This window comes from Cebus imitator, unplaced genomic scaffold (assembly GCF_001604975.1).
Source record: "Cebus imitator isolate Cc_AM_T3 unplaced genomic scaffold, Cebus_imitator-1.0 Scaffold303, whole genome shotgun sequence".
NCBI classification, from domain to species: domain Eukaryota; kingdom Metazoa; phylum Chordata; class Mammalia; order Primates; family Cebidae; genus Cebus; species Cebus imitator.
Window position 1 is genome coordinate 279552 of NW_016107618.1, and position 26530 is coordinate 306081.

The 26530-nt window shown below is 41.2% G+C and overlaps 1 protein-coding gene and 1 long non-coding RNA gene across 2 annotated transcripts in view; one reads left to right on the forward strand and one right to left on the reverse strand.

Moving 5' to 3' along the window:
* Window positions 1–7437, reverse strand: part of RAB33B (RAB33B, member RAS oncogene family) — an 18931-nt gene extending 11494 nt beyond the window's left edge. The window contains exon 1 of the mRNA XM_017502864.2: window positions 6454–7437. Coding sequence (XP_017358353.1) covers window positions 6454–6702 — 249 coding nt within the window. The 5' untranslated portion in view covers window positions 6703–7437. The remainder of the gene's footprint in view (window positions 1–6453) is intronic.
* The window catches only part of LOC119467547, a 27492-nt gene continuing 8056 nt past the window's right edge, over window positions 7095–26530 (forward strand). Inside the window, exon 1 of the long non-coding RNA XR_005196084.1 lies at window positions 7095–7226. This is a non-coding gene — a long non-coding RNA (uncharacterized LOC119467547). The remainder of the gene's footprint in view (window positions 7227–26530) is intronic.

A 26530-nucleotide genomic window follows, 5' to 3' on the forward strand; every position in this document is an offset into this window, starting at 1 on the left:
TTGGCTATAAAAGGCCAGAGAAAACTTTGAAGGAGACAGACAGACAGACAGACACTAGGTGAAAAGCAAAGCCTAGAAAACTCTTGAGGTTTAGCTATGAGTGGAATGGTTCATGATGTTTAAAAAAGAAGAGAGGATGACACTTTTGGACCCAAGAAAGTGAGATGCTTTCATCTGGTAAATGTTAAATTAGGAAATATTTTCAGAGCAATTTTTCCCAATTTAATACTTAAAAATATCTTAAGAAAAATGATTAATATGTGCTCACGCAAATCTTATTCCCATTTTTAAACCTTATAAAACAACATAAAACATACTAGCCCAGGCGTGGAGGCTCACACCTATAATCCCAGCACTTTGGGAGGCTAAGGTGGGTGGATCACTTGAGGTCAGGAGTTCAAGACCAGCCTGGCCAACATGGTGAGACCCCGTCTCTACTAAAAATACAAAAAAATTAGCCAGGCGTGGTAGCGCCTACCTTTAATCCCAGCTATTGGAGAGGCTAAGGCAGGAGAATCGCTTGAACCTGGGAGGCAGAGGTTGCAGTGAGCCGACATCATGCTACTGCACTCCAGCCTGGGCAACAGTGAGACTCAATCTCAAAAAAAGAAAAACTGCCATATATATATACATACACATACTTACTTTATATAATGCTTCATGAATCTCTACTTAAATTTCAATATCAAGTTTTAACAAAAATGGCAACCCAGCTACTGCTAAATCCTAATAGTAGATTCCTGTTGTTCATGACAGCTCTTTTGGTAGTTTTATTATCCAAATGAGAAATGATCTGACTTTAAATTGATTTAACACTGTTTTTGCTTGACCTAAAATGTTAAAGGTTTTAATCCAAATTTTCCATCCCTGATTAGCTGTCAAATTTCCTTTTCCCCTATTCTTTCAAAGAACATATTTTTATTCTTTCACATAAAAGATCATCTACATAAGAACTACATAAGAGCTTCTATTAATAATTTAAGTTGTAAAACATCATAACTGGTATTAGTAACATCTCAAGAGAATACTTTTAGCTTTTTGTATGTGAAGTAGAAATGTGTGTATCTGGTGTACAGAATAATCAAATGGCAAATCTTTGAAATAAATTTTGGCTTCCTGGGATCTCTCTGAACCTCCACTGGTTCTGAGTACTTCCAATTCATGTATTGGTCTATGTTCACTTAAACCTGTTAAAATTTAAAAATAAATAAATAAATAAATTTTAGCTTCCTAAGAAGACAAGTAACAAATTTTGTGACTATTTGAAAGAAATACTGCCTTTAAAATGAAGAATTTGGGCCGGGTGCTGTGGCTCACACATGCAATCCCAGCACTTTGGGAGGCTGAGACAGGCAGATCAGTTCGAGACCAGCCTGGGCAACATGGAGAAATCCCATCTCTACAAAAAACACAAAAATCAAATGAAGAATGAAGAATTTAATTACAGAATAATAAATGAGGTAAGGAAGAGAGCAAGCGGTGAGAGAAAGGACACAGAGGCAAGACCTGTATTCCCAATACTGTCACCAACTTGTATAACTTTGATCCAGTCATTGAGCCTTTCAAGAGGGTGTTTTAATCTTAAAAGCTGGGCAAACTTATGCAACATTATGGGCTCATCTTTTTTTTTTTCCAATTAGTTATTGCCTTAGAGGAAAAAATATGAAACCTAATCTTAGTTATCTATCCTTTCTTCCTATTCTTCTACTGCCCCCCCTTTTTTTTTCCATTACCATCTCTCTCCTGAAGGAATAAGCATTTACTCTTAAACTATTAATATTGATTTGGGGCTTAGCACATTCCAAGTACTCTCCAGGCACTCTGCTAAGTCCTTTATATGCACTTACTTAATATATGGAACCCTATGCAATAATTACCCAATCTTCAAATGAGGAAATTGAGGTTTAAGTAATTCACCCTAGACCACAAAACAAGTCTTAAGGCCAGAATTTAAACCTGGACTAGCTGATTCTGTAGAGAATACATGTTGTTTTCTCCAGCCTAACCCTCATTCTCCCTTCTATTAACAGCACCCCATTTTCCTTGGGAATCAGCCCTCCCTGCTTTCAATTCATATAAACCACCGGTTCCCAGGCAGGGAGTTTGACCTAGGTCTGACCAATCAGACCATCGCACCCCTGCACTACCATAATTTAGGAATGGGCATGTAGGACTGTTCTTGGAATTGGCAGAGAGATTTACTTCTGGGCTTTTTAGTTATATGAAACAATAAATTCCCTTTTTGCTTAAACTAATTTTTTTAGTGTCCTAACACAGTCTTCAACGAAAAAGATCTTGACCACTGATTCCAGAGAAGTGAGTAATTCTCTCTTCTCACCACCTCTGAATGTACACTCCAATGCTGCCATCTTCATAAGAAGTAGTAGAAGAGAATCACAGGCTTCTGAAATCAGACTGGAAGAACAACAGGAATTCTAACCTGGTTCCTGGGATCTTTCAGATAATAGGAAAGCTTGGGTCTGTGAAAATGTATATTACTTATACCACCCTAGCCCCAGGACCAAATCCCAGCAACTGAAAGTCTGTCAGACCAGACCCAAACTGCCCAAAAGTTTCTGAGCTAAGGGATCACAAGATTCCTGAGTATTCTTAGGATACCTTAACTGCTAATATTCTCATTCACTGAATTTCAATGCAAATCAAGAGAACCAATTTGGTATATCTCTCCAATCACCAACACCACATTTTAAGAAGTATCAATTTGCTTTAAGGTAAGGTATAAGGTGACTTCATATAAAATATTTTTTGATTTATAAACATTAATTTACTTTTAATGAATATCAACACAGAACAATAATTAGGATAAGTAACCTACTTTATATTTTATATTTATACAGTATTCACTGAATGGCATCCTCATCATGCTATAAAAAAATTTAGGCCAGGTGCAGTGGTTCACATCTGTAATTCCAGCACTTTGGGAGGCTGAGGCGGGCTAATCATGAGGTTAGGAGATAGATACCATCCTGGCTAACACAGTGAAACCCCATCTCTACTAAAAATATAAAAAATTAGCCAAGCATGGTGGCACACACCTATAGACCCAGGTACTTGGCGGGCTGAGGCAGGAGAACTGCATGAACCTGAGAGGTGGAGGTTGCAGTGAGCCAAGATCACACCACTGCACTCCAGCCTGGATGACAGAGTGAGACTCCATCTCAAAAAAAAAAAAAATTTTAATAAAATTTCCACTCTTCTCTCTAGGCATGTTACATTTTGTTCTACCTGCGCTTTCAAACTTCAACTTCATATGCATAAGTATTTCTCCCGCGTGCAATTACTCATTAAATATTTGATTTACCAGTGTGGGCAGAGGTCCTGATTATTTTCCTTTAGTTAATATTAACATTTTGCACTTAACATGGGAACATTTCATTTCTACTGCTACAAAAAAGTAAGCGACTGAAAAGTTCAAGTAGGAACTGCTGACCTCTAACGGGAGGCTGGATTAAATACAAGACCAGGCTTTAATGAGTTGGTGTGTCTGCCATTGGAAAATGACTGTGCGAAATGAATACAGTTAGTCATGAAGGAGATACACAAACAAGGAAACAGCATAAGGATTAGAGTCAGGAGTCTCAATTTAAAAGCCAAATGTATTTTTATTTAAGTAATTCAATTGTATGATTTTATTCGACTTCCAAAATTTTGCAAACAAGATTTTCCTCTTTCAATTACACACATATACTGCTTAGGAATGGATTAGCAGAGAAAGACATTCTTACATTTCATAAAACATTTTAATGGATTCTGAAAGGGCATTGCTGTTAAGTCATGCTCTCCAAAAATTTTCTAGTCCACGATTATCAAAACATTCAATGCAGTACCTCATTTTTATCAAACAAATACTGTCTAGAATGGCATTTTACTGGTCAAGTAACATAGAGCTTTCCAGCTTTAAGAAGAAAAATTAGGAAAAATGTCATTTTAGATCAGGCTCACAATTTCCAAAGACACAATGTGAACATTTCAGAAGCACTTAAGATGTATTACAGGTTAAGAAAAAAAGCAGCAGAAGCAGCACATCGAATAAAGCTCTTTATATCACTTTTCCATTTCAGAAAAAAAGGGCACTAAAAAAATTAAGCTCTCTGGTTTAAAAAAAAATGCCTAACATAGCTATATCTTTTCCTATTATAGAAATCTGAGAACATGTCTGTAGTCATTTCAACCACAATAAACATCTTTCTCAAGTCTCACCATTGGTGGCACAATTCAATGGCTAGGGCCTTAGAAGAAAAACAATCTGTGTCCAGGTGCACATCAATATAACAAGTTAGGCTAAAGTTCAGTAGAAATAATATCCCCAAAAAATATTTTCTCCTTGCTCTTCTCAACCAGAACGGTCAACTCTGTGCACCCAGATTCATGATACCCGTGGGTCTGTCTTTCCTATTACTGTTAGCACTCACCTCAGTAGTTAATTCACTTTATACACTGCACATGCTTTCTATTTTTTCAATACTATTATCTCTTAAATTTGCACCTGATCGTTTGTGATCTTTAAATAATAAAGGGCAACCCAGGAACAAAGAAAGGGTCCTCAAATCCCAACTCCTCCTCCACCCTCATTCTCTCCACTTTTGAAAGAATTTCCCACTTCCTTTTTTTGGTTTGTTTTTGTTTTTTAAATTTCTCTCCCCTTGGCTGTTTACCTATGCCCTCCTCTATCACTGCTTTCAACTTTGGGTGTACAACTGCAGAACTAATGGTAGCAAACCGGAAAAATAATGTTAAGCCACCAAGAAAGACAAAGAATCTTTTTAAAGGTGCCAACTATGAACCAGGTGCTTCATATATGTTCTCATCTGATACTCACAGCAGCCTAATAAAGTATTACGATCCCAGTTTTTCAGAAGAAAAAAGCAGACTCTGAGAGGTTGAAGAATCTGCCTAAGGTCCAGTGTGACCAACTATTTCAGTGTGCCCAAGACAGGTTCCTGGGATGTGAGACTCAGTTTTAAAACTTGGACAGTCTTGGGCAAAGTTGGTCACCCTATTAAGGACACACAGCCCATCCTTACCCTTTCGTAGGTTCAGATTTGAATCCAGTTTAGTTGGGCTCCAAAGCCCATGTACTTTCCACATTCCTGCTTCTCCCAAACTGAACTCCCTTGGAACTTCAGAAGCTCCATTGTTTTTTCACTCCAAAGGCTTCTGGGCCAAATCTAATTCTAGTGAAAAATGTTTAGTCTTCATTCTATCTTTTCTTCTGCAAGTATACAAATCTTTCTTAACTACCTTATACAAAGCAGCCCCAAAACCACCACTGACAGCTCATATGGGACATAAAATATTAACGTGAAAAATTAAAAGACAAAAGCACCAAAGAAGGGTTAATTTCTTTTAACTCAGCTTACTTCTCCTCTACCACCATAAGCAGTATAACCTCTTGGGGTAGGGGGCGATGATTAGGGAAGGGAAAAATAAACTGTTCTTGCCTCAAAGATATGCGTAGGAATGTATGAAGCAAGCCTGTTCTTCCCACCATTTCCCCGCCCCATCAAGAGACTGAGATAAGATCACCGATTTAAAGCAGTAGTATAAGGCAGGGTAGTTCCACCCATGTTTTAAGGGGTGGTATCAACAGGTAGCATTTAGTGGTGGCTTGCAATGAAAGGGTGTCTAAGGTTTATACCATCAGGAGGCCTATACCTTGTCATTGATCCTCATTCCACTGTTACATTCCAACCCCTCAGAATCTTAAACCTGGCCTGGGGCCTAGTGACACTATTACTGTCACTCAGTGTCCCCAGTCTCAGAGGCCACCAACAACGACTTAAAGGGAATAAAGAATTGAGAGTGCGTCTGAGGTGGCATCATAAGAAATGCTTTTGGCAACCCGAGTAGGAACTATCATATATAGAACGTTTCTGCAGGAAAACAGATTTTTCTGAAATCAGTATCATACAGAAACTATTATAGAAAACTGTATGCAAGAGAATACCTAAGTACTTCCTCAAAGGCAATGGGCTTTACTTCCACAACACCTAAGGCACCGCTCGAATGAATGTTTAGTAACTATTACTGATTAAATGAATTTTCCACACTCGCGAAATTTCACTGTTTTTCCTCCGTTCATATTTCATTGACTCCCAGCACGAGACACAGTCAGTGCGTCGGTAGATGCGCCCTACACTTCTGAACTCAAAGTGTGGTCCACGGACTAGCTGCACCTGCATCATCCGCGAGATTATCAAGTCATAACCTGCGTTTTCAACAAGATCCCCAGGTAAATCACATGCACACTGAAGTTTCAGAAACAATGCCTTAGAAGTTTGCTGTACACTAATCCTTCCAATCCCCAACTCCACTTTCATCAGCGTGAGAAAAAAAATGGAGCAAACAGCACGCACAGGGCCAGCGACCAGCCCACGGTGGGGCTGGGACACCTGTCATCCCGTCCTCCCCGACAGTCCCCCCTCCGCTCACCTTGATGCGCTCACCATCAATCTCCACCGCTCGTTCTCGGAAATCCACCCCTATCGTGGCCTCGGTGCGGTCAGGGAAGCGGCCAGCGCAGAAGCGGTAGGTCAAGCACGTCTTGCCCACATTGGAGTCGCCGATCACGATTATCTTGAAGATGCGGGAGCGGGCAGGAGGCAGAAACCCTGAGGCCCCCGACACCGCCCCGCTGGACGAAAAGCTTGCCTCAAGCGAGGACTCCATCTCCTCAGCCATTTCCCCGACCCGCCCCAAACTGAGGCGGAGGAAAGGAGACACAGAGAGGCTGAGAGATTACGCCACCGCGAGCGCGCGCGCCGAGCCGGCCACTTTGGCTGCGCAACGTCCCAGGAGCCACCGCCCGCCGACCCCAAGCGCGCCTGCGCACCTTCTCGCCCCGCCCTAGCTTGCACAGGTGTGGCGCCCGCCCGCCCTGCCGCACTGAGCCGCGCGCCCGCGGTCCCACGCCCGGCGTCACTCGGGCTGGCGCCGGTCTACCTGGCAGGCGTGGGGTCTGTCGGGGGCTTGACGGCGGCGCGGAAGCCCAGCCTGCCGAGAGGCTGCGCCGAGCGCCCCAGGCCCAGCGCCCTGGCTGACCCAGACCAGCCACGTCCAAGGTTCCCGCCCTCTGGAGGAAGCCGCGCAATCACTCCGGGGGCGGGGAGTGAAAGACAGCTGAGAGGAAGGAGGTACCACGGGCGCTCTCTCGCGAGAGGGCCGCAGAGTCGCCTCTGACAGGGGCGTGTGCCTGGCGAGCGACGGTAAGGACGTCGCCGGGCTCCGGCGTCGGGTTCAGTTCCGGCATCCACATATCGTTGGGTCGCCCCGGAGAGGAGGCAGGTTCCCTCAGCCTGCCGCTAGGGATGTGGCGTCGACTGCGCTTAACCGCCGCCGCCTCCTCTTTGAACTGCGGGAGTTGGGATAGAGTCCAGGGCTGAATGGGTGGGACGCGAGACGTCACCGAAAGCCTGCCGTGCGCGAGGTGCACTTGGAGGCTGGGTCTGGGCCGCGCTGAGTTTTGCAGCCTAAGATCTTGGCAGGCGCATTGCTGTGGGCTGCCGAAGAGCAGGCGGGAGTTCGAGGCCTCCCACCGCCTAGGCGCAGCACATTTCGCTAGGCATCCCCAAGTCCCCAAGAATATCGCGTGACCCTTGTGGCCAAAACTTGCTGGGCTAATGTCCCCAGCCCAAAAAGTAGAGCACATCACATGTCGGCCACCTGGGGGCATTGAACCTGGGAGTTACTAGGCGCCTCTGGTGGAAATAAAACTCGTTATGCCCTAGTTATATCTTAGTGCCTGGGTGACGATAATTTCGTGGTTAAAGATTGACGCACTTAGGGGTTGTCTTTGTCTACCTAAGGAAAATATCAATAGATTAAATCCCCAACCCTAAAGAATCTCCGTGAATTCTTCTTTGGAAACATGTTATATTGTAATATAAAAGGTCCCAAATATACAAACAGATTGCTTTTTGTTAAAAGTTTGTTTTGTTTTGCAGTGACATCTGTTTGAGCAGATGGATGTGCTGTTGGGAAAGTCAAGGACTGTCGGAGAGGAGAACATGGCAGGCCTTAACTAAAGTGAGGGGGACAATAGAGCATTAAAAGTTCTAGGAAAGGAGATAAGCTGCTTATTCCATCAGATGAAATGACAATGTAGTCATAGCATTTCACATGAGTGGTGAAACCTAAACATGCCCAGAGATGCCAGGAATTTGCAAAAGCCTTGATATAGGGTAATTTCTGTTGCTGTAAAAAGACTTTCTACAGTCACTAATATACCAAGTTATGTTTACTAGAGGAAAAAAAAAAGTTTACTCACCTAGTTTATAGAAATGAGCTGAAAATGTAATCCTAGCACTTTGGGAGGCCGAGGTAGCTGGATCACCTGAGGTTAGGAGTTCAAGACCAGCATGGCCAACATGATGAAATCCTGTCTCTACTAAAATATAAAAATTAGCCGGTCATGATGGCAGGTGCCTGTAATCCCAGCTGCTTGGGAAGCTGAGACAGGAGAATCGCTTGAACCAGAGAGGTGGAGGTTGCAGTAAGCTGAGGTTGTGAAACTGCACTCTAGCCTGGGCAACAGAGTGAGACCCTATCTTAAAAAAAAAAAAAAAAAATGTGAGTGTGGTTGTGTACACCTAGTTCCTGCTACTCAGGAGGCTGAGGTTGGAGGATCTCTTGAGCCCAGGAGTTCAAGACTGCAGTGAGCTATGATTGTACCATTGTACTCCAGCCTGGGTAACACAGAGAGACTCTCAGCTCTAAAACATAAGAGTAAAAAATAGAATAGTATAAGGATAATCTTATATACAAAATAGGACTACTCAATTTCAGGTTTTTTTATTTTTATTTTTTTAACTAGAGATATGACCTCCTGGTGACAGTGCCCATTTTCTAACTTGTCTTACTCAGAAACAGCTTTTAGATAATTTTACTCTTTAAATTCAGGTCTGAGCATGGAGGACAAAGAATTCCCTTGATTGCCTATAAAAGAAAGGGTTTCTCAACCTTGGTGCTATTGACATTTTAAGCTGGATAATTCTTTGTTGTGGAAGGCTGTCCTGTGCTTTGTAGGATGTTTATTTTATCAGCATCCCCAGCTTCTACCCAGTAAATGCCAGTAGCACCTCACCACTGACCAAAACTGCCTCAAAATGTTGCCAGATGCCACTTGGGGACAAAAATCCTCCCTCCCTCCTCCTTGAATGCTACTCGTACTCCTTGAGCCTACAGAAGGGCTCTTCTCAGAATTCTGATATCCTGTTCATCCCAGTTGATAGTGGGAATTACTTCTCCTTTGAAGACACAATTCCAGTTGCCCTGAGAAGTGTGGCATTGGCCTTCCTGTCTCTTACCAAATTACCATATCACTGTGTTTAGTAACCCCAAACATCATACTAGGGCATTAATTTCAGTACATAAACAGTAAACTAGTATTCTTTTATAGGTTAGCTTACTGAGTTTCAGAATTCTTCAAATCATATCTTCATAAGTAGGATCATTGTGGAGTTAATAGAATTTGAACTGTGTACTCAGTACTATGCTAGTGGTTGGGGCAAGGGGAAGATAAAAAATAAGGTGTGATTTTAGCCCACAAAGAATTTATAATCTGTCTGGAGAAGCAAGTTAATATGGAACCATTAGTGAACACCTGGACAGAATGAATGCTAAATTTTATCTTAGAGGTGCTTGGCCTGGACTTCAAGAATTCTAAATAAATTGAAGTATGTTCAGGGTAAGAAGTGTTAAAAATAGCTCTTCCTACTTGTAGGCAGACAGGAAGCTAGGATGGCAAACCATCTGTATCGGGCAATAAACTGGAGATGAATATGTCTGTGGTAGTGGGATTCTTCTAGCTAATAAACCCAGATTGTGAATTAGCAAGACTTGCAAATATTTGATACATGTAAAAAGTGCAATCATGGCCTCTGTTCTCTCCTCCTCTGTCTCATTCTCTTTATTAGTCGGGGTTCTCTAGAAGGACAGAACTATATATAAAGGGAGTCTATTAAGTAGTAGTAACACACATGATCACAAGGTCCCACAGTAGGCATCTGCAAGCCGAGGAGAAAAGAAGCCAGTCTGCGTTTCAAAGCTAAAGAACATGGAGTCCAATGTTCGAGGGCAGGAAGCATCCAACGCAGGAGAAAGCTGTAGGCTGAGAGGCTAAGCTAGTCTAGTCTTTTCACGTTTTTCTGCCTGCTTTATATTCTGGCTGTGCTGGCAGCTGATTAGATGGTGCCCACCCACATTAAGGGTGGGTCTGCCTTTCCCAGCCCACTGATTCAAAGGTTAATCTCCTTTAGCAACACTGTCACAGACACACGCAAGATCAATACTTTGCATCCTTTAATCCAATCAAATTGACAGTATTAACCATTACAAGTCTACCCCTTATCAACTTGAACACATACACATCTCCTGAGATCATTCATATTCTTCAAATAAAGACAGTAATAAGGTCATAATTACGACTAACATAATACAACTATCCTTAGTACAACCAGAAATGCACCAATCTCCAACCCAAATGCTATTACATAAAGTTAAAATACTTAAATGATGATATGAAGTCAATCTATGTCACATGATAAAGGAAAAAGAAAATAAAATGAAGATATTTTCTTAGTACAAGTGTATATATGCACAAACATGTTTTTAACGAAAGGAGGAAATAATGACAATTACAGTCCTCATTTCTGCAACTGGTCACTTGATTGTAACTGGCATAGATGACTAGCTGCCTCTACTACCCATTCTGTATTCCCTTTCCCTTCAGCAAGCACCTCAGCAGGTCATGGTTATTTTCCTGGTGGAGTGACCCAAACCTTCATTCCTGAAGGGTCTGGGTCATTTGTAGTCCTGCCTTGATTGGGCTTTTGTAGTTTCCCGTTGACTTCAACCACAGAGCATGGTAATATTAAGAGATGCCCTAATGGATCTCCTGTACTACATGCATACTCTCTCTTACCTTTGTTGTGGAGTAGTAGACTGATTTCATCTTGGTAGCCTGGGTCAGTCGTCCCAGCCAACACTGTCACTCCCTTCTTAGACTGTTGACTTAAAGTTAGGGGGAACCCCAAGTGTCCAGGTGGCAATCTTCCAGTTTAATGGAATTGCTGTTACGTCACCTTATGGCAGCGTTCCTCCCTCTCAAACTAAGACCTCTAGGCCAGCACAATGTAACGTCATGGGAACAGGAAGCAAACATTTTGCTAGTGAATCACTAAGGGTGATGATGGGTGGTGCCACTTTCACTTCCACCCCTTGATTCCTGGACCTGTGAATCCTGGCTATGGAAGAAATAGTACCATAGATTGGACACTGATTCAGAGCATTCATGGCCTTCTGGAGAACTTTGCCCCAGCCCTGAAAAGTATTGTTACCTGGTTGATGTTGTAATTGTGACTTAAAAGGCTATTCCATTCTATCAATCAATCCATGATGGGGAACATGGTAAGACCAGTGACTTCCATAAGCATGAGCCCACTGCCACTCCTCTTTAGCCATAAAGTGAGTGCCCTGGTCAGAGGCAATGCTGTATGGAATACCATGATGGTGGATAAGGCATTCTGTGAGTCCACAGATAATAGTCTTGGCAGAAGCATTGTGTGCAGGATAGGCAAACCTATATCTGTATTAAGTGTTTATTCCAGTGAGGACAAACCTCTGTCCTTTCCATGATGGAAGAGGTCCAGTATAATCAACATGCCATTAAGTAGCTGGCTGGTCACCCCAAGGAATGATGCCATATAAAGGGCTCAGTGTTGGTCTCTGCTGCTGGCAAATTGGGCACTCAGCAGTGGCCATAGCCAGGTCAGCCTTGGTGAGTAGAAGTTCTGTTGCTGAGCCCATATGCAACCTTCATCCCTGCCACCATGGCCACTTTGATCATGGGCCATTGGGCAATGACAGGGTGGCTGGGGAAAAAGGCTGAGTGGTGTGCACAGAAGGGGTCATCCTATCCACTTGATTATCAGAATTCTCTGCTGAGGTCACCCATTGGTGAGCACTCACATGGGACACAAATATCTTCACAGTTTTTGACAACTCATAGAGGTCCATCCACATACATCTTGCCCAAATTTCTTTGTCACCAGTTTTCCAATCGTGCTTCTTCCAAGTCCCTGAGCATCCAGCCAAACCATTAGCTACAACCTATGAATCAATATACACTTGCACATCTGGCCATTTCTCCTTCCGTGCAAAGTTCACAACCAGGTGCATTGCTCAAAGTTTTGCCCACTGGGAGGATTTCCTTCCACTGCTGTCCTTTGGGGTTGCCTAGGAAGGGGCCGTAGTGCTGCAGCTGTCCACTTTTGGATAGTGCCTACTGTGAACTGTGCAGAACTGTGAACCAGGCCCTAGGCTTCTCTTTCTCTGTCAACTGATCATAGGGAACTCCCCATGAGGCCTTCAATGCAGGCTTGGGGAGAGAAGTCAGGGTGGCAGGAGTGAAGACCATGGGCATTTGAGCCACTTCCTCGTGTAACTTACTTGTGCCTTCAGGACCTGCTCGAGCTGATCACGTATATACCACTGCCATTTGATGATGGAATGCTGCTATGCAAGACTCACTTTATGGCTAGATAGGTAAGAAAGCACCAAGTTCATGATAGGCAGTTGAGGTTGCATGGTGACTTGATGACCCATAGTCAGATGTTCAGTTTCCACCAAAGCCCAGTAACAGACCATGAATTGTCTCTCAGAAGGAGAGTAGTTATCTGCACAAGATGGCAAGGCCTTGATCCAAAATCCTAGAAGCTTCTGTGATTCACCTATGAGGGCCTGCCAAAGGCTCCAAACAGCATCCCTGTCTGCCACTGACATCTCAAGCACCATTGGATCTACTGGGTCATATGGCCCAAGTGGCAGAGTGGCCTGTACAGCAGGCTGGACCTGTTGCAGAGCTTTTTCCTGGACCCCACTCAAAACTGGCAGCCTTCCTGGCCAATCAATAAATGGGCTGGAGTAACACACTCAAGTGAGGAATGTGTTGCTTCCAAAATCCAAATAGGCCCACTAGGTGTTGTTCCTCTTTCTTAGTTGTAGCAGAGGCCAAATGCAGCAACTTGTCCTTCACCTTAGAAGGAATATCTTGACAGGACCCACACCAGTGGACTCCTAGAAATTTGCTGAGGTAGAAGGTCTCTGAATCTTAGTCAGATTTATTTCCCATCTTCTGTGTCACCGGTAAGTCCAGTGTGTTTGCTACTTCTTGCTCACTGGATCCAATCAGCATAATGTCATATATGCCCCTGAGGTAAGACAGTAAAGGTATATGCTGGCCTTGCCAGCTGAGGGCATATTGCTTCTGGTGGGCCGTATGGACAGGAATGGGGAAAAAGGCATTTGCCAAGTCAATGGCTGCATACCAGGTACCAGGAGATGTGTTCATTTGCTCAAGCAATGAAAACCACATCTGATACAGCAACTGCAACTGGAGTCACAACTTGGTTAAGTTTACGATAATCCACTGTCATTCTCCAAGATCCATCTTTCTTCTGTACAGGCCAAATGGGAGAGTTGAACAGGGATGTAGTGGAAATCACCACCCCTACATCTTTCAAGTCCTTGATGGTGAAACTAATCTCTGCACTCCCTCCAGGGATGCGATCTTGGTTTTGATTTGCTATTTTTCTAGGTAGAGGCAGCTCTAATGGCTTCCATTTGGCCTTTCCCACCATAATGGCCCTCACCCTACCGGTGAGGGAGCCAGTGTGGGGGTTCTTCCAGCTGCTAAGTATGTCTATTCCAGTTACGCATTCTGGCACTGGGAAAATGACCACAGGATGAGTCCGGGGACCCACTGGACCCACTGTTAGTCAGACCTGAGCTAAAACTTCATTAATTACCTGACCTCTTTAAGCCCCTTTGTTAACTGGAGGACCACAATGACATTTTGGGTCCCCTGGAATCAACGTCAGTTCAGAGCCAGTGTCCAGTAGTCCCTCAAATGTCTTATATCATTTCCGTTTCCCCAGTGCCCAGTTACCTTGGTAAAAGGCCAGAAGTCTCCTTGGGGAAGGATAGAAGATTCACTGCATAAATTGTTGGTAATGTAATGGGGTCCTTCCTCAAGGGGACATGGCCTCCCCTTCATTTCAAGGGGTTCTGGGTCTGTCTTCTGGACCCTCCCAGCTGGAATTAGTAGGTCTAAAGTGACTAATCCATTTCACTATCCCAATCTCCCTAAGCCTTTGGATCATTTCCTCTACATTAAGCCAAGGGACATCAGGCATTTCCAGTTCACTCATGGTGAGCCATCTTTTAATCCATATTTCAGCTAACCAAATAAACTATTGGAAACTTTAACTCCCCAAGCTACAACATTAAATGTAGAATCCCCACTTAGCCCAAATCAATAAATTCAGCCTGATCCAACTCTGTGTTCCTTCCACCATTATCTCACACCCTTAATATCCATTCCTATGCCTGTTCTCCAGATTTCTGCTTATATAAACTAGAAAACTCAAGCAGTTATTTTTTATTGTAGTGCACCTCCTCATAGGTCATACTCTGAACCTCACCTCTAGGAGCCTGCCAGGACTTTAGTCTAGTTACAGGTCTGGAAGCAAACAATGGTGTTGGGGGTGGCTCCTGAGGAGAATCAACGTTATCTTGCCTGGCAACTGCCTCAGAGGAGGCCATCACTGTTGCCTCAGGCAGAGCAGGGTTTATCTCCTCAGACAAAGGTAGAAAGGCTGATGACAGTGTGGGTCGGGGAGGTGATGTTGCCACTCCTAGGGATGGAGAAGCTGTTTCTTCTAGCAAAAAAGGTTTGTCAGAGTTTACAAGCTCAGTGTCTCCAACTTCATCAGGGTCCTCCCACATGTCCCCATTCCAAGTTTCAGGGTCCCATTGCTTTCCAATCAATGCCATCACTTTAACAGTAGACATCCGGTGAGGCTGTGCATGCATATTTTGTTGCAGGTCAGCCACTAACATGATAAGAGCTTGTGTCTGTTTTTACACAATTTCAGCACTTTCTATACAGGAGATAAGCCTCACTCAGGATAATTTTAGTAGATTTGAGGCTCAGTGTCTGCTTCTGAAGCCAGGAGTTAGAATCCCTGAGTTCATTATTTTCTTTTATCACTTTGTCCAGTGAACTTAGGAGCAACCAAACAATTACGTTCCTTGGTTCTCCACATATAGTTAAAGGTATTATGTATAGAGTCACTAAACTCCTTGCCTCTCACAGGTGGTAAATCAGGAGAGTCAAACACATTTATTTTGCTTAAGTCTCTAAAAAGTTCATGCCAATGACTATCAGTATTCTCCATACTATTAGAGTCCTTAGCATTTTGGGGTCTGATCATATTAAGCAGTCAACTCCAGAAACCCCAAAACCAACAAATGAACTCCATCCTTAATATTCTGTTCCTCTAGAATCACTCCTGGTACCAAAATCTGTATGTTAGGGTTCTCTAGAGGGACAGAACTAATGGAATAAATACCTATATAAAAGGGAATTTATTAAGTAGTATTAGCTTACACCATCACAAGGTCCCACAATAGGCCATGTGCAAGCTGAGGAGAAAGGAAGCCAGTCCCAGAGCTGAAGCACTTGGAGTCTGAAGTTTGAGTGCAAGAAGCATCCAGCACAAGAGAAAGATACAGGCTGGAAGGCTAAGCCAGTCTAGTCTTTTCACGTCTTTATTTATTTATTTTTTTTTTCTGCCTGCTTTATATTCTGGTCATGCTGGCAGCTGATTAGATGGTACCCACCCAGAGTGAGGGTGGGTGTGCCTTTCCCAGCCCACTGACTCAAATGTTAATCTCCTTTGGCAACACCCTCACAGACACACACAGGATCAGTACTTTGCATCCTTCCATCCAATCAAGTTGACACTCAGTATTAACCATTACATTCTCTTTCTCCTCACCTTTAGATTGTTTGATTATATACCATTCTTTGTATTTGAAACCTCAGCAGGGAAGTAGTTGGACAATAATTTTGAAAAGAACCTAAGTAGCATTACAAGATTTAACAGCTGTATTAACCTTCATAACTTGCAGATAGAGAAGTTACCTTTAATGACCAGGAAACATTTATAAAAATTGACTTTTAAAAGTAAACTACACCAAAAACATCTCTATTTTAAGTTACACACTGATAACAGAGCACTAAAAATAATTTTTTAGATAAAAAGATAAAAGAAAATTTACCCAATCAGAAGCTAAAGGGAAAATGCCTTAAATAATTCTGGTTCAAGGAGAAAAGCACAAACACAATTGCAGATTTACAAACTATTTAGAAATTAATCAATGAGAACAAAAAAATAGAAACATAAGAGTTCAGCCACAGTAATATACAAAGTAAAATCACAGTATTAGATGTTTAATATTAACCAATATAGAATGAATGAAAATGAAACAAATAGGAGAGGCTCTTAGGAAAATGGCAGAATAGGAAGCACCAGAAATCTGTCTCCCCGCCTAGACAAAAATTACACTGGCAGCATCTGTCTTATTTACATACAGTTCTACCTTATGATGGTTTCACTTAGATTTTTCAACTTTACAATAGTGCAAAAATGTTTTACATTTTAATATGCTTTTTGACTTACAATGAAATTATGTCCCAGATAAACCCATTGTAAGTTAAAAATAATGTGTCGAAAGTGTGTTTTTAACTTAAGATATTTTCAACTTTTGATGGGTTTATCTGGGATATAATTCCATTCTAAGTCAAAGAACAACTGTATTTTAGAACTGTAGAATCTATTGAAGCTTGCAGCTTCCAGGGGAAGACTTAGACAACACATTGTGGTTAATTTTGATCAATTTCTTTTAAAAAAAAATTAGTGTAATAGACACTGTCATAGCCTGAGTCCCTTAGAAAATAAAACCTAAGGCAAGATTTATGTGCTATTGCTTTGAAGAGGATTGCAAAAATGTCTCCAGTTCTCTGTTCTTCCCTGTATTTATTCATTTGCAATGTGTCTGTAACTCCCCTCATTAAGGGATGGAATCTATTTCCTCACCCCTGGAGTCCGAGCTAGCCTTGTTATGAAGTTTTCCTAATGGAATGTGGTGAAAGTGATCATATGGTTGTTTTAAGCTTAGCCTTTAAGAGGACTTGCATGCTTCCACTTGCTTTTTTGGGATCCTGCTCAGCTGCTGTAGAATAAACCTGGCCTAGCCTATTAGGGGATGGCGTCATGCAGAGCAGCAATGAGCCATCTGTCTTAGACTGGCCAACACTTAGCCAACCTAGCAACTGGGAAAAAACTGCATGAGTGAGTACAGCAGAGACCAGAAGAATTGCCCAGCAGAGCCCAGCTCAAATTGCCAATCTATAGCATTGTGACCCAAATAAATGCATGTTGTTTTAAGACAAAAAAAAAAAAAAGAGGTGGGACACAGTGGCTCATGCCTGTAATCCTAACACTTTGGGAGGCCAAGGTAGGTGGATCACCGGAGGTCAGGAGTTCAAGACTAGCCTGGCCAACATGACAAAATCCGTCTCCACTAAAAATACAAAATTAGCCAGGCATGGTGGTCAACGCCTGTAGTCCCAGCTACTTGGAAGGCTGAGGCAGGAGAACCATTTGAACCCGGGAGGCAGAGGTTGCAGTGAGATGAGATCACGCCACTTCACTTCAGCATACGTGACAGAGTGAGACTCTGTCTCAAAAAAAAAAAAGTCAATTTCCACTCTTAGCACAGTAGGAGCTAACCATCTCCTACCATTGAATCTCATGCCAGGCAGCTGTGCGCATGTTCCAAGAGTGTTTTGCCACAGCTTATAGGAGCTAGAGTGGGCAAAAAGGATACTGTCCTCAAAACATTAGATCTGTGCTCTGATTCCTAACTATTGTGATCACAGAGGTGCAGAGTCAGTAGCTATTGTTGCACTTCCATTGTTGCAAGCCCCTCACCTTCTGGTTGAAGTGACTTCCAGGAAAATTAAAGAGCTGTGCTTCCCTTTCTACTCCCATTCATTTTTCTCTTTTTCCCCTTTTGGGAGCCAGACATTAACACAATTGCATATATGAGAGAAATAAGACAGTAATGGCACATGCCCAGGAGAAGGTGCAGGCTCAGAAAAGACCTGAGAAGACCTTAGATTTATACTTCAGGCCAGTCCTAGGCAAAGAGGTCTTACAGCCATCAAAAAACAAAATAATAAAAACAGTAACAGAAACAACAAACCCTGGGGAAGAGGAAGAATGTGATATCCAGAGTTAACACATTAGTAAATACTAATGTCTGATTTTCAACAAAAATATCACAAAGAATACAAAGAAACAGAAAGTAAAACCCAGTCAAATGAAATCTGAAGAGATTCAAAAAAACAAAAGGAATTTAAAGTCAAGAAAATGATGTATGAATAAAATGGAAATATCAAAAAGAGATAGAAAACTTAGAAGAAACCAAAATGAAATTCTGGAGCTAAAAAGTAGAGTAACTGAAATTAAAAATTCACGACAGGGATTCAAAGACACATTTGAACATTTAGAAGAAAGAGTCAGGAAACTTGAAGATAGGATAATGGAAACTATTGAGTCTGAGGAGGAGAAAGAAAAGAGATTGAAGAAACATGAAAGGAGCCTAAGGAACCTATGGGATACCTCAAACAGATCAATGTACACATTGTGATAATTACAGGAGAAGAGAGAGAAAAGTTTGGTGAGAATATTTGAAGAAATAATGACCAACAACTTAAATGACGACCAACAACTTACCATGTTTGATGAAAAACATGAATATAAATATCCAAGGAATTCAATGAACTTCAAGTAGGATGAACTCAAAGAAACCCATACTGAGATACATTATAATTAAACTATCAAAAGATAATTTTGAAATTAGCAAAAGAGAAATGACTCTTCACATACAAATGATCCTCAATAAGATTATCAGCAGATCTCTTATCAAAAACTTCAGAGACCAGAAGACAGGAGTTAATATAGTCAAAGTGGTAAAAGAAAAAAATTATCAATCACGAATCCCATATCTGGCAAAACCTGTCCTTCGAAATTGAAGTAGAAGATAAGACTTTCCAGATAAACAAAAGTTGAAGGACTTAACTACCACTAGACCTGCTCTATAAGAAATGCTAAATGGAGTCCTGCAAGTTGAAAGGACACTAGACAGTAACTGAACCTCTATAAAGAAATAAAGATAAGTAAAGGCAAATACGTGGGCAATTGTAAAAGCTAGCATCATTGTACAATGGTATGTAACTCCACTTCTTGTTTACTACATGACTTGAGACCAATGCATTAACAAAAACCAACAATTAGTCTAGAAGCTAGCATTATTGTAACTTTGGTTTTGTTGGGAAAATTCCCTGCCAGAACTGAGAACTGCCCTCCTCAAGTGGAGGCAAGCTCAGACCAAATAAAGAGGCAGACTATTTCAGGTTGGTAGATACTCAAAGATTTATTCAGGGGAAACTTACAAAGCAGTCATGGGCAGCAGTGAGACAAGGTAGATTTCTGTGCTTATAGTGCATGCCTATCTAGTCTTTTATATCATGAAGAGGGAAAGGAAGGGAGGAAAAGTCAATAATGGTGTGTTAAAACCATCTGGTTGTTTTCTTAATGTGTTTATTCTCTGCTTGCAGGAACTGTTTGGGTTTTGTAGAATCTGGTCAACACTCCTAAGGGGAGGAGGGATGTTACAGACAGCAGCAGTTATATTAGCACTGGTATGCATTTTTAAGTCACTGCATCCTACAATGCACTTTGTGGTCATGTACCCAGAAAACATTTTCACAACAGATTTGTAACTCCACATTTTGTTTTCTACTTAATTTAAGGGACTAATAGATTAGTTTGTTTTGGATACACATTGTATAGAGATGTAATTATGTGATATCAGCCACTCAAAGGGTGGGGACAGGGAGGTTTAGGAGCAGTTTTTGTATGTTTTACAGGTTAAGCTGCTATAAATTTATTCTTATTTAGAATGTTAGATGTAATCCCATGATAACCACAAAGAAAATAGCTAAAAAAAGATTAGAAAGGAAGTTAGAAGTTTCATTACAAAAGTCAACTAAACACAAAAGAAGATAGGTAACAAATGAAGAACAAAAAAAGCTGAAATATGTAGAAAATAGCAAAATGACAGAATCCCCTCATCAGTAATTATTTTAAATGTAAATGGGTTAAACATCAATGAAAACACAGATTAGAAGAATGTGTTTTAAGAACCATGATTCAAGACTCCCATGCCACATAACATTTCAGTCAATGATGGAATGCACATAGGATGGTAGTATAAGATTAGAATACCATATTTTTACTATGTATTGTCTATGTTTAGATATACAAACACCATTGGGTTATGGTTGCCTACAGTATTTAGTATGGTAACATGCTGTACAGCTTTGTAGCCTAGGAGCAATAGGCTATACCATACCATCTAGTTTTGTGTAAGCACCTTCTATTATATTTACATGATGATGAAATTGCATAACAATGCATTTCTAAGAACGTATACCCATACATAAATGATACATGACCGAATATGCCATCTGTAAGACCTAAGATCTAAAGACAAAAACAGATTGAAAGTGAAGGGATAGGAAAGGATATTCCATGAAATAATAGCCAAATATTAGGGATGGTGATAGTATCTGACAAACTTCAAAGCAAAAAAGGTTACTGAAGACAAAGAAGGACATTATATACTAAAAATGGTTTAGGATGAGCACATTGGCTCATGCATGTAATCTCAGCACTTTGGGAGACCACGGTGTGAGTGTGTCTTGAGACTAGGAGTTGGAGACAGCCTGGGCAATGTTTAATAGTTGGAGACTTTAATATCCCAATCTCAATAGTGGATAGAACCATCAAAATCTAAGCAAGGAAATACAAGACTTTCACAATACAATAAACCAACTAGATCTAACAACCATACACAGAACACTCCACCCAACAATGAAATACACATTCTTCTCAAGTATACATAGGAAAAATTCCAAGATAGGCCATAAATTAAGTCTGGATTGATTTTAAAAGACAGCCAAGTATCTCCACTGACCACAATGGGTTGAAGTTAGAAATCAATAGCAAAAAGAAAACTGGAAAATTCAAAAAGTCATGGAAACAAACACACTCTTAACCAGTAGATCAAAAAGAAATCACAAGACAAATAATAAAATACTTATAAAGACTAGTGAAAATGAAAACACGGAATACCAAAACTTATGAGACACAGCAAAAGCAGTGCCAAGGGAGAAGTTTCTAGCTATAAATTCTTTCATTAAAAAGTAAGAGTCTAGTTTGAAGAAAGTAGAAATTAAAAATAATTTTTAAAATAAGAAAAATATCAAATCACCAACCTCACTTTCCAATTTAAGGAACTGAAAAGGAAGAGTAAACTAAACCCAAAGCTAGCAGTAGAAAGGAAGTGGTAAAGATTAGAATAGATTTAAGTTAAATAAAGACTAGAAAAATAAGACAGAAAAATCAAAATGAAACCAAAAATTGGTTATTCAAAGATCAAAAAACTTTGCAAATCTGTAGCTAGATCTACACACAACAAAGGAGACAAATCAGAAACGAAAATGAGAATACTACTACCAATTCCACAGAAATAAAAAGGGTTATAGGGAGTTCTATGAGCAATTGTAGTGCCAAGAAATTGGATAACCCAAATGAAATGGCCAAATTCCTAGAAACACTAAACCTACCAGGCTAAGCCATGAATAAATAAAAAAAAATAAAAATAAAAATAAAAAAGGCTGGTCCATTTGCAGTGGTGTTTACAACTAATTGATCACAACCAGTTACAGATTTCTTTGTTCCTTCTCCACTCCCACTGCTTCACTTGACTAGCCTTTAAAAATATATATATAAAATAAAAAAAATTTTAAGTAGATTTGTAACTACTAAAGAGATTCAATCAGTAATCAAACATCTCCTGCCAAAGAGCTCTAAACCTGATGGCTTCACTGATGAATTCTACCAAGCATTTAAAAAAGAACTGCATCAATCATTTCAGACTTTCAAAAAATTAAAGATAAGAGAAAACTCTTAACTCATTCTGTGAGGCCAGCATTAACCTAATACCAAGGCCAGTAAAGGCATTACAGGAAAACTACAGACTAGTATCCCTTATGAAGACTGATACAGACGTCCTCAGAAAGGTACTTGCAAATGGAATTCAGCAGTATAATTATAGGATTATATAGTAAGTCATCACTTAATGCTGATAGATACCTGGAAACTGTGACTTGAAATGATATATCAGGAAGCTAGTTTTGCCATAGGCCTGCCAGGCACAATGCCTCGTGCCTATAACCCCAGCACTTTGGGAGACTGAGGTGGGAGGTTTGCATGAGCTCAGGAGCTCAAGACCAGCCTGGGCAATATAGTTTTATAAGTCTCCACCAAAAAAAAAAAGCAAAAAACCTGCAGTCCTACTACTTGGGAGGCTGAGGTAGAAGGATCACTTGAGCCCAGAAGGAAGAGATTGCAGTGAGCTGAGGTTGAGCCACTGTGCTGTCGCCTGACCAACAGAGGAAGACTGTGTCTCAAAAAAAAAAAAAAAAAGGGCTAATTTATATAAATAAGAATTAAGTTCCTACAGCATGTTTTTGGTAACAAAACATCATCAAAGTTCTAAAGAAAGACCCAAAACATCTCCAGTATTAAACATCGAAATAAATGCAAGCTACTTGTACATTTAAGAAAGATTAATAAAAACAAGTAAAATATTTACATAATTTCTGGCAAATCTGTGAGTGGCAGTGGTTGTAGTAATGGTGAGTTAAATCAAAAAATGAATGTTTGCAATGAGAAAATTGTAAGGAGCACACAGTTCATAAACAATAATAGATTATGCCTGTAATCCTAGTACTTTTGTGAGGCTGAGGCCAGAGGATCCCTTGAGCCCAGGACATTGGGAACAGCTTGGGCAACATAGTAAGACCTCATCTCTACAAAAAAATTAAAAACACAAATGAGCTGAGCATGATGGTGCACACATGTAGTCCCAGCTACTCAGTAGGCTTAGGAGGGAGGATTGCTTGAGTCCCAGAGGTCGAGGCTTCAGTAAGCCATTTTTGTGCCACTGCACTCCAACCTGGGCAAGAGTCTGTCTCAAAAAAAAAGAAAAGAAGAACAAAAGGAGGCAGAGCAAGTCAGCTAAATAGAAGCCTCCACCAATTGTGGAGGTGTCTCCTAACAGGGACATCAAATTTAACCACTATCTGTATAAAAAGGCATCTTCATAAGAACCAAAAATCAGGTATTGCTGCAAGATGGTCAAATAAGAACAGCTTCTGTGTGCAGCTCCCAGTGAGATTGACACAGAGGGCAGGTGATTTCTGCATTTCCAACTGAGGTACCTGGTTCATCTCATTGGGACTCGTTGGACAGTAGGTGCAGTCCAAGGAGGGCAAACAGAAGCAGGGAGGGGTGCCGCCTCACCCAGGAAGTGCAAGGGGTCAGAGAACTCCCTGTCCTAGCCAAGAGAAGCCATTAGGGTCTGTACCCTGCACTCCAGCCCAGATACTGCACTCTTCCCATGGTCTTCACAACCCGCAGGCCAGGAGATTCCCTCTGGTACCTATACCATCAGCAGGGCCCTGAGTTTCCAGCACAAAACTGAGCAGCCGTTTGGACAGACACCGAGTTAGCCACAGCAATTTTGTTTTTTCATACCCCAGTGATGCCTGGAACCCCCAGTGAGACAGAAACATTCACTCCCCTGGAAAGGGGGCCAAGCGGTCTGGCTTGGCGAGTCTCACCCCCACAGATACCAGCAAGCTAAGATCCACTGGCTTGAAATTCTTGCAGCCAGCACAGCAGTCTGAGCTGGACCTGGGACGCACAAGCTTGGTAGGGGGAGGGGTGTCTGCCATTGTTGAGGCTCAAATAGGTGGTTTTAATGTTAAATTATAAACAAAACTGCATGGAGGTTTGAACTGGGCAGAGCCTACCACAGCTCAGCAAGGCCTCTGCAGGCAGACTGTCTCACTAGATTCCCTCCTTGCTGGGAAGGGCATCTCTGAAAAAAGGCAACAGCCCATCAGGGACTTATAAATAAAGCCCTCTCCTTCCTGGGACAAAGCACCTGGGTAAAGAGGTGATTGTGAGCACTGCTTCAGCAGACTTAAACGTCCCTGCCTGGAAGCTCTGAAGAGACCAGTAGATCTCCCAGCACAGTATTCGAGCTCTGATGAAGGACAGACTATCTCCTCAAGTGGATCCCTGACACACATGTATCCTGACTGGGAGATACCTCCCAGTAGGGACCAACAGACACCTCATACAGGAGAGTTCTGGCTGCCATCTGGCAGGTACCTCTCTGGGATGAAGCTACCAGAGGAAGGAATAGGTAACAATATTTGTTGTTCTGCAACCTCTGCCAGTGATACTCAGGCAAGCAGGGTCTGGTGTAGACCTTCAGCAAACTTCAGCAGACCTGCAGCAGAGGGACCTAACTGTTGGAAGGAAAACTAACAAACAGAAGGAATAGTTTAAACATCAACAAAAAGGATGTTCACTCAGAGACCCCATCCAAAGGTCACTGACTTCACAGACCAAAGGTAGATAAATCCACAAAGATAGGGAGAAACCAGCCCCAAAAGACTGAAAATTCCAAAAACCAGAACACATCTTCTCCTCCAAGGGTTCACAACTTTTCGCCTGCAAGGGAACAAAACTGGATGGAGAATGAGTTTAACAAATTGACAGAAGCAGGCTTCAGAAGGTGGGTAATACCAAATGCTTCAAAGCCAAAGGAGCATATTCTAACCCAATGCAAGGAAGCTAAGAACCTTGAAAAAAGGTTAGACGAATTGCTAACTAGAGTAACCAGTGTAGAGAAGAACATGAATGACCTGATGGAGCTGAAAAACACAACACTAGAAGTTCGTGAAGCATACACAAGTTTCAATAGCCAAATCAATCAAACAGAAGAAAGGATATCAGAGATTGAAGATCAACTCAATGAAATAAAGCAAAACAAGATTAGAGAAAAAAGAATGAAAAGAACAAAGCCTCCAAGAAATATGGAATTATGTGAAAAGACCAAATCTACATTTGATCGGTGTACCTGAAAGTGACAGGGAGAATGAAACCAAGTTGGAAAACACTGTTCAGGTTATTATCCGGGAGAACTTCTTCAACTTAGCAAGGCAGGCCAACATTCAAATTCAGGAAATACAGAGAACACCACAAAGATACTCCTTAAGAATAATAACTCCAAGACACATAATGGTCAGATTCACCAAAGTTGAAAGAAAAAATGCTAAGGGCAGCCAGAGAGAAAGGTCAGGTTACCCACAAAGGGAAGCCCATCAGACTAACAGCTTATCTCTCAGCAGAAGCCCTCCAAGCCAGAAGAGAGTAGGGACCAGTATTCAACATTCTTAAAGAAAAGAATTTTCAGCCCAGAATTTCATAACCAGCCAAGCTAAACTTCATAAGTGAAGGAGAAATAAAATCCTTCACAGACAAGCAAATGCTGAGACATTTTTGTCACAACCAGGCCTGCCTTACAAGAGCTCCTGAAGGAAGCACTAAATGTGAAAACAACCAGTACCAGCCACTGCAAAAACATATCAAATTGTAAAGACTGTTGATGTTGTGAAGAAACTGCAACTAATGGGCAAAATAACCAGCTAACATAATGGCAGGATCAAATTCACACATAACAATATTAACTTAAATGTAAATGGGCTAAATGCCCCAATGAAAAGACACGGACTGGCAAGTTTGATAGAGTCAAGACTCAACAGTGTGCTGTATTCAGGAGACCCATCTTACGTGCAAAGACACACATAGGCTCAAAATAAAGGGATGGAGGAATATTTACCAAGCAAATGGAAAGCAAAAAAACAAAAAAAACAAACAAAAAACAGAGGTTGCAATCCTAGTCTCTGGGGAAACAGACTTTAAACCAACAAAGATCAAAAGAGACAAAGAAGGGCATTACATAATGGTAAAGGGATCAGTGCAACAAGAAGAGCTAACTATCTTAAATATATATGCACCCGATATAGAAGCACTCCCAGATTCATAAAGCAAGTTCTTAATGACCTACAAAGAGACTTAGACTCACACACAATAATAGTGGAAGACTTCACACCCCACTGTCATTATTAGACAAATGAACGAGACAAAAAATTAACAAGAATATTTAGAACTTGAACTCAACTCCGGACCAAGAAGACCTAACAGACATCTACAGAACACTCCACTCCAAATCAACAGATTATACATTCTTCTCAGAACCACATCACACCTATTCTGTAATTGACTGCATAATTGGAAGTAAAACACTCCTCAGCAAATGCAAAAGAACAGAAATCTTAACAAACCGTCTCTCAGACCACATTACAATCAAATTAGAACTCAAGATTAAGAAACTCACTCAGAACCCCACAGCTGCATGGAAACTGAACAACCTGCTCCTGAATGACTACTGGATAATGAAATTATCCAGTTCTTGATAGGTTAAGCCAACAAAAACCAGTGCATTGGTCTAGGCCCTGGGAATACAGAAGTGAACAGGCAGACCATCATCTACATGCTAGTGGGAAGATAAATTTTTTTTTTTTTTTTTTTTTTTTTTTTTTTTTTTTTTTTTT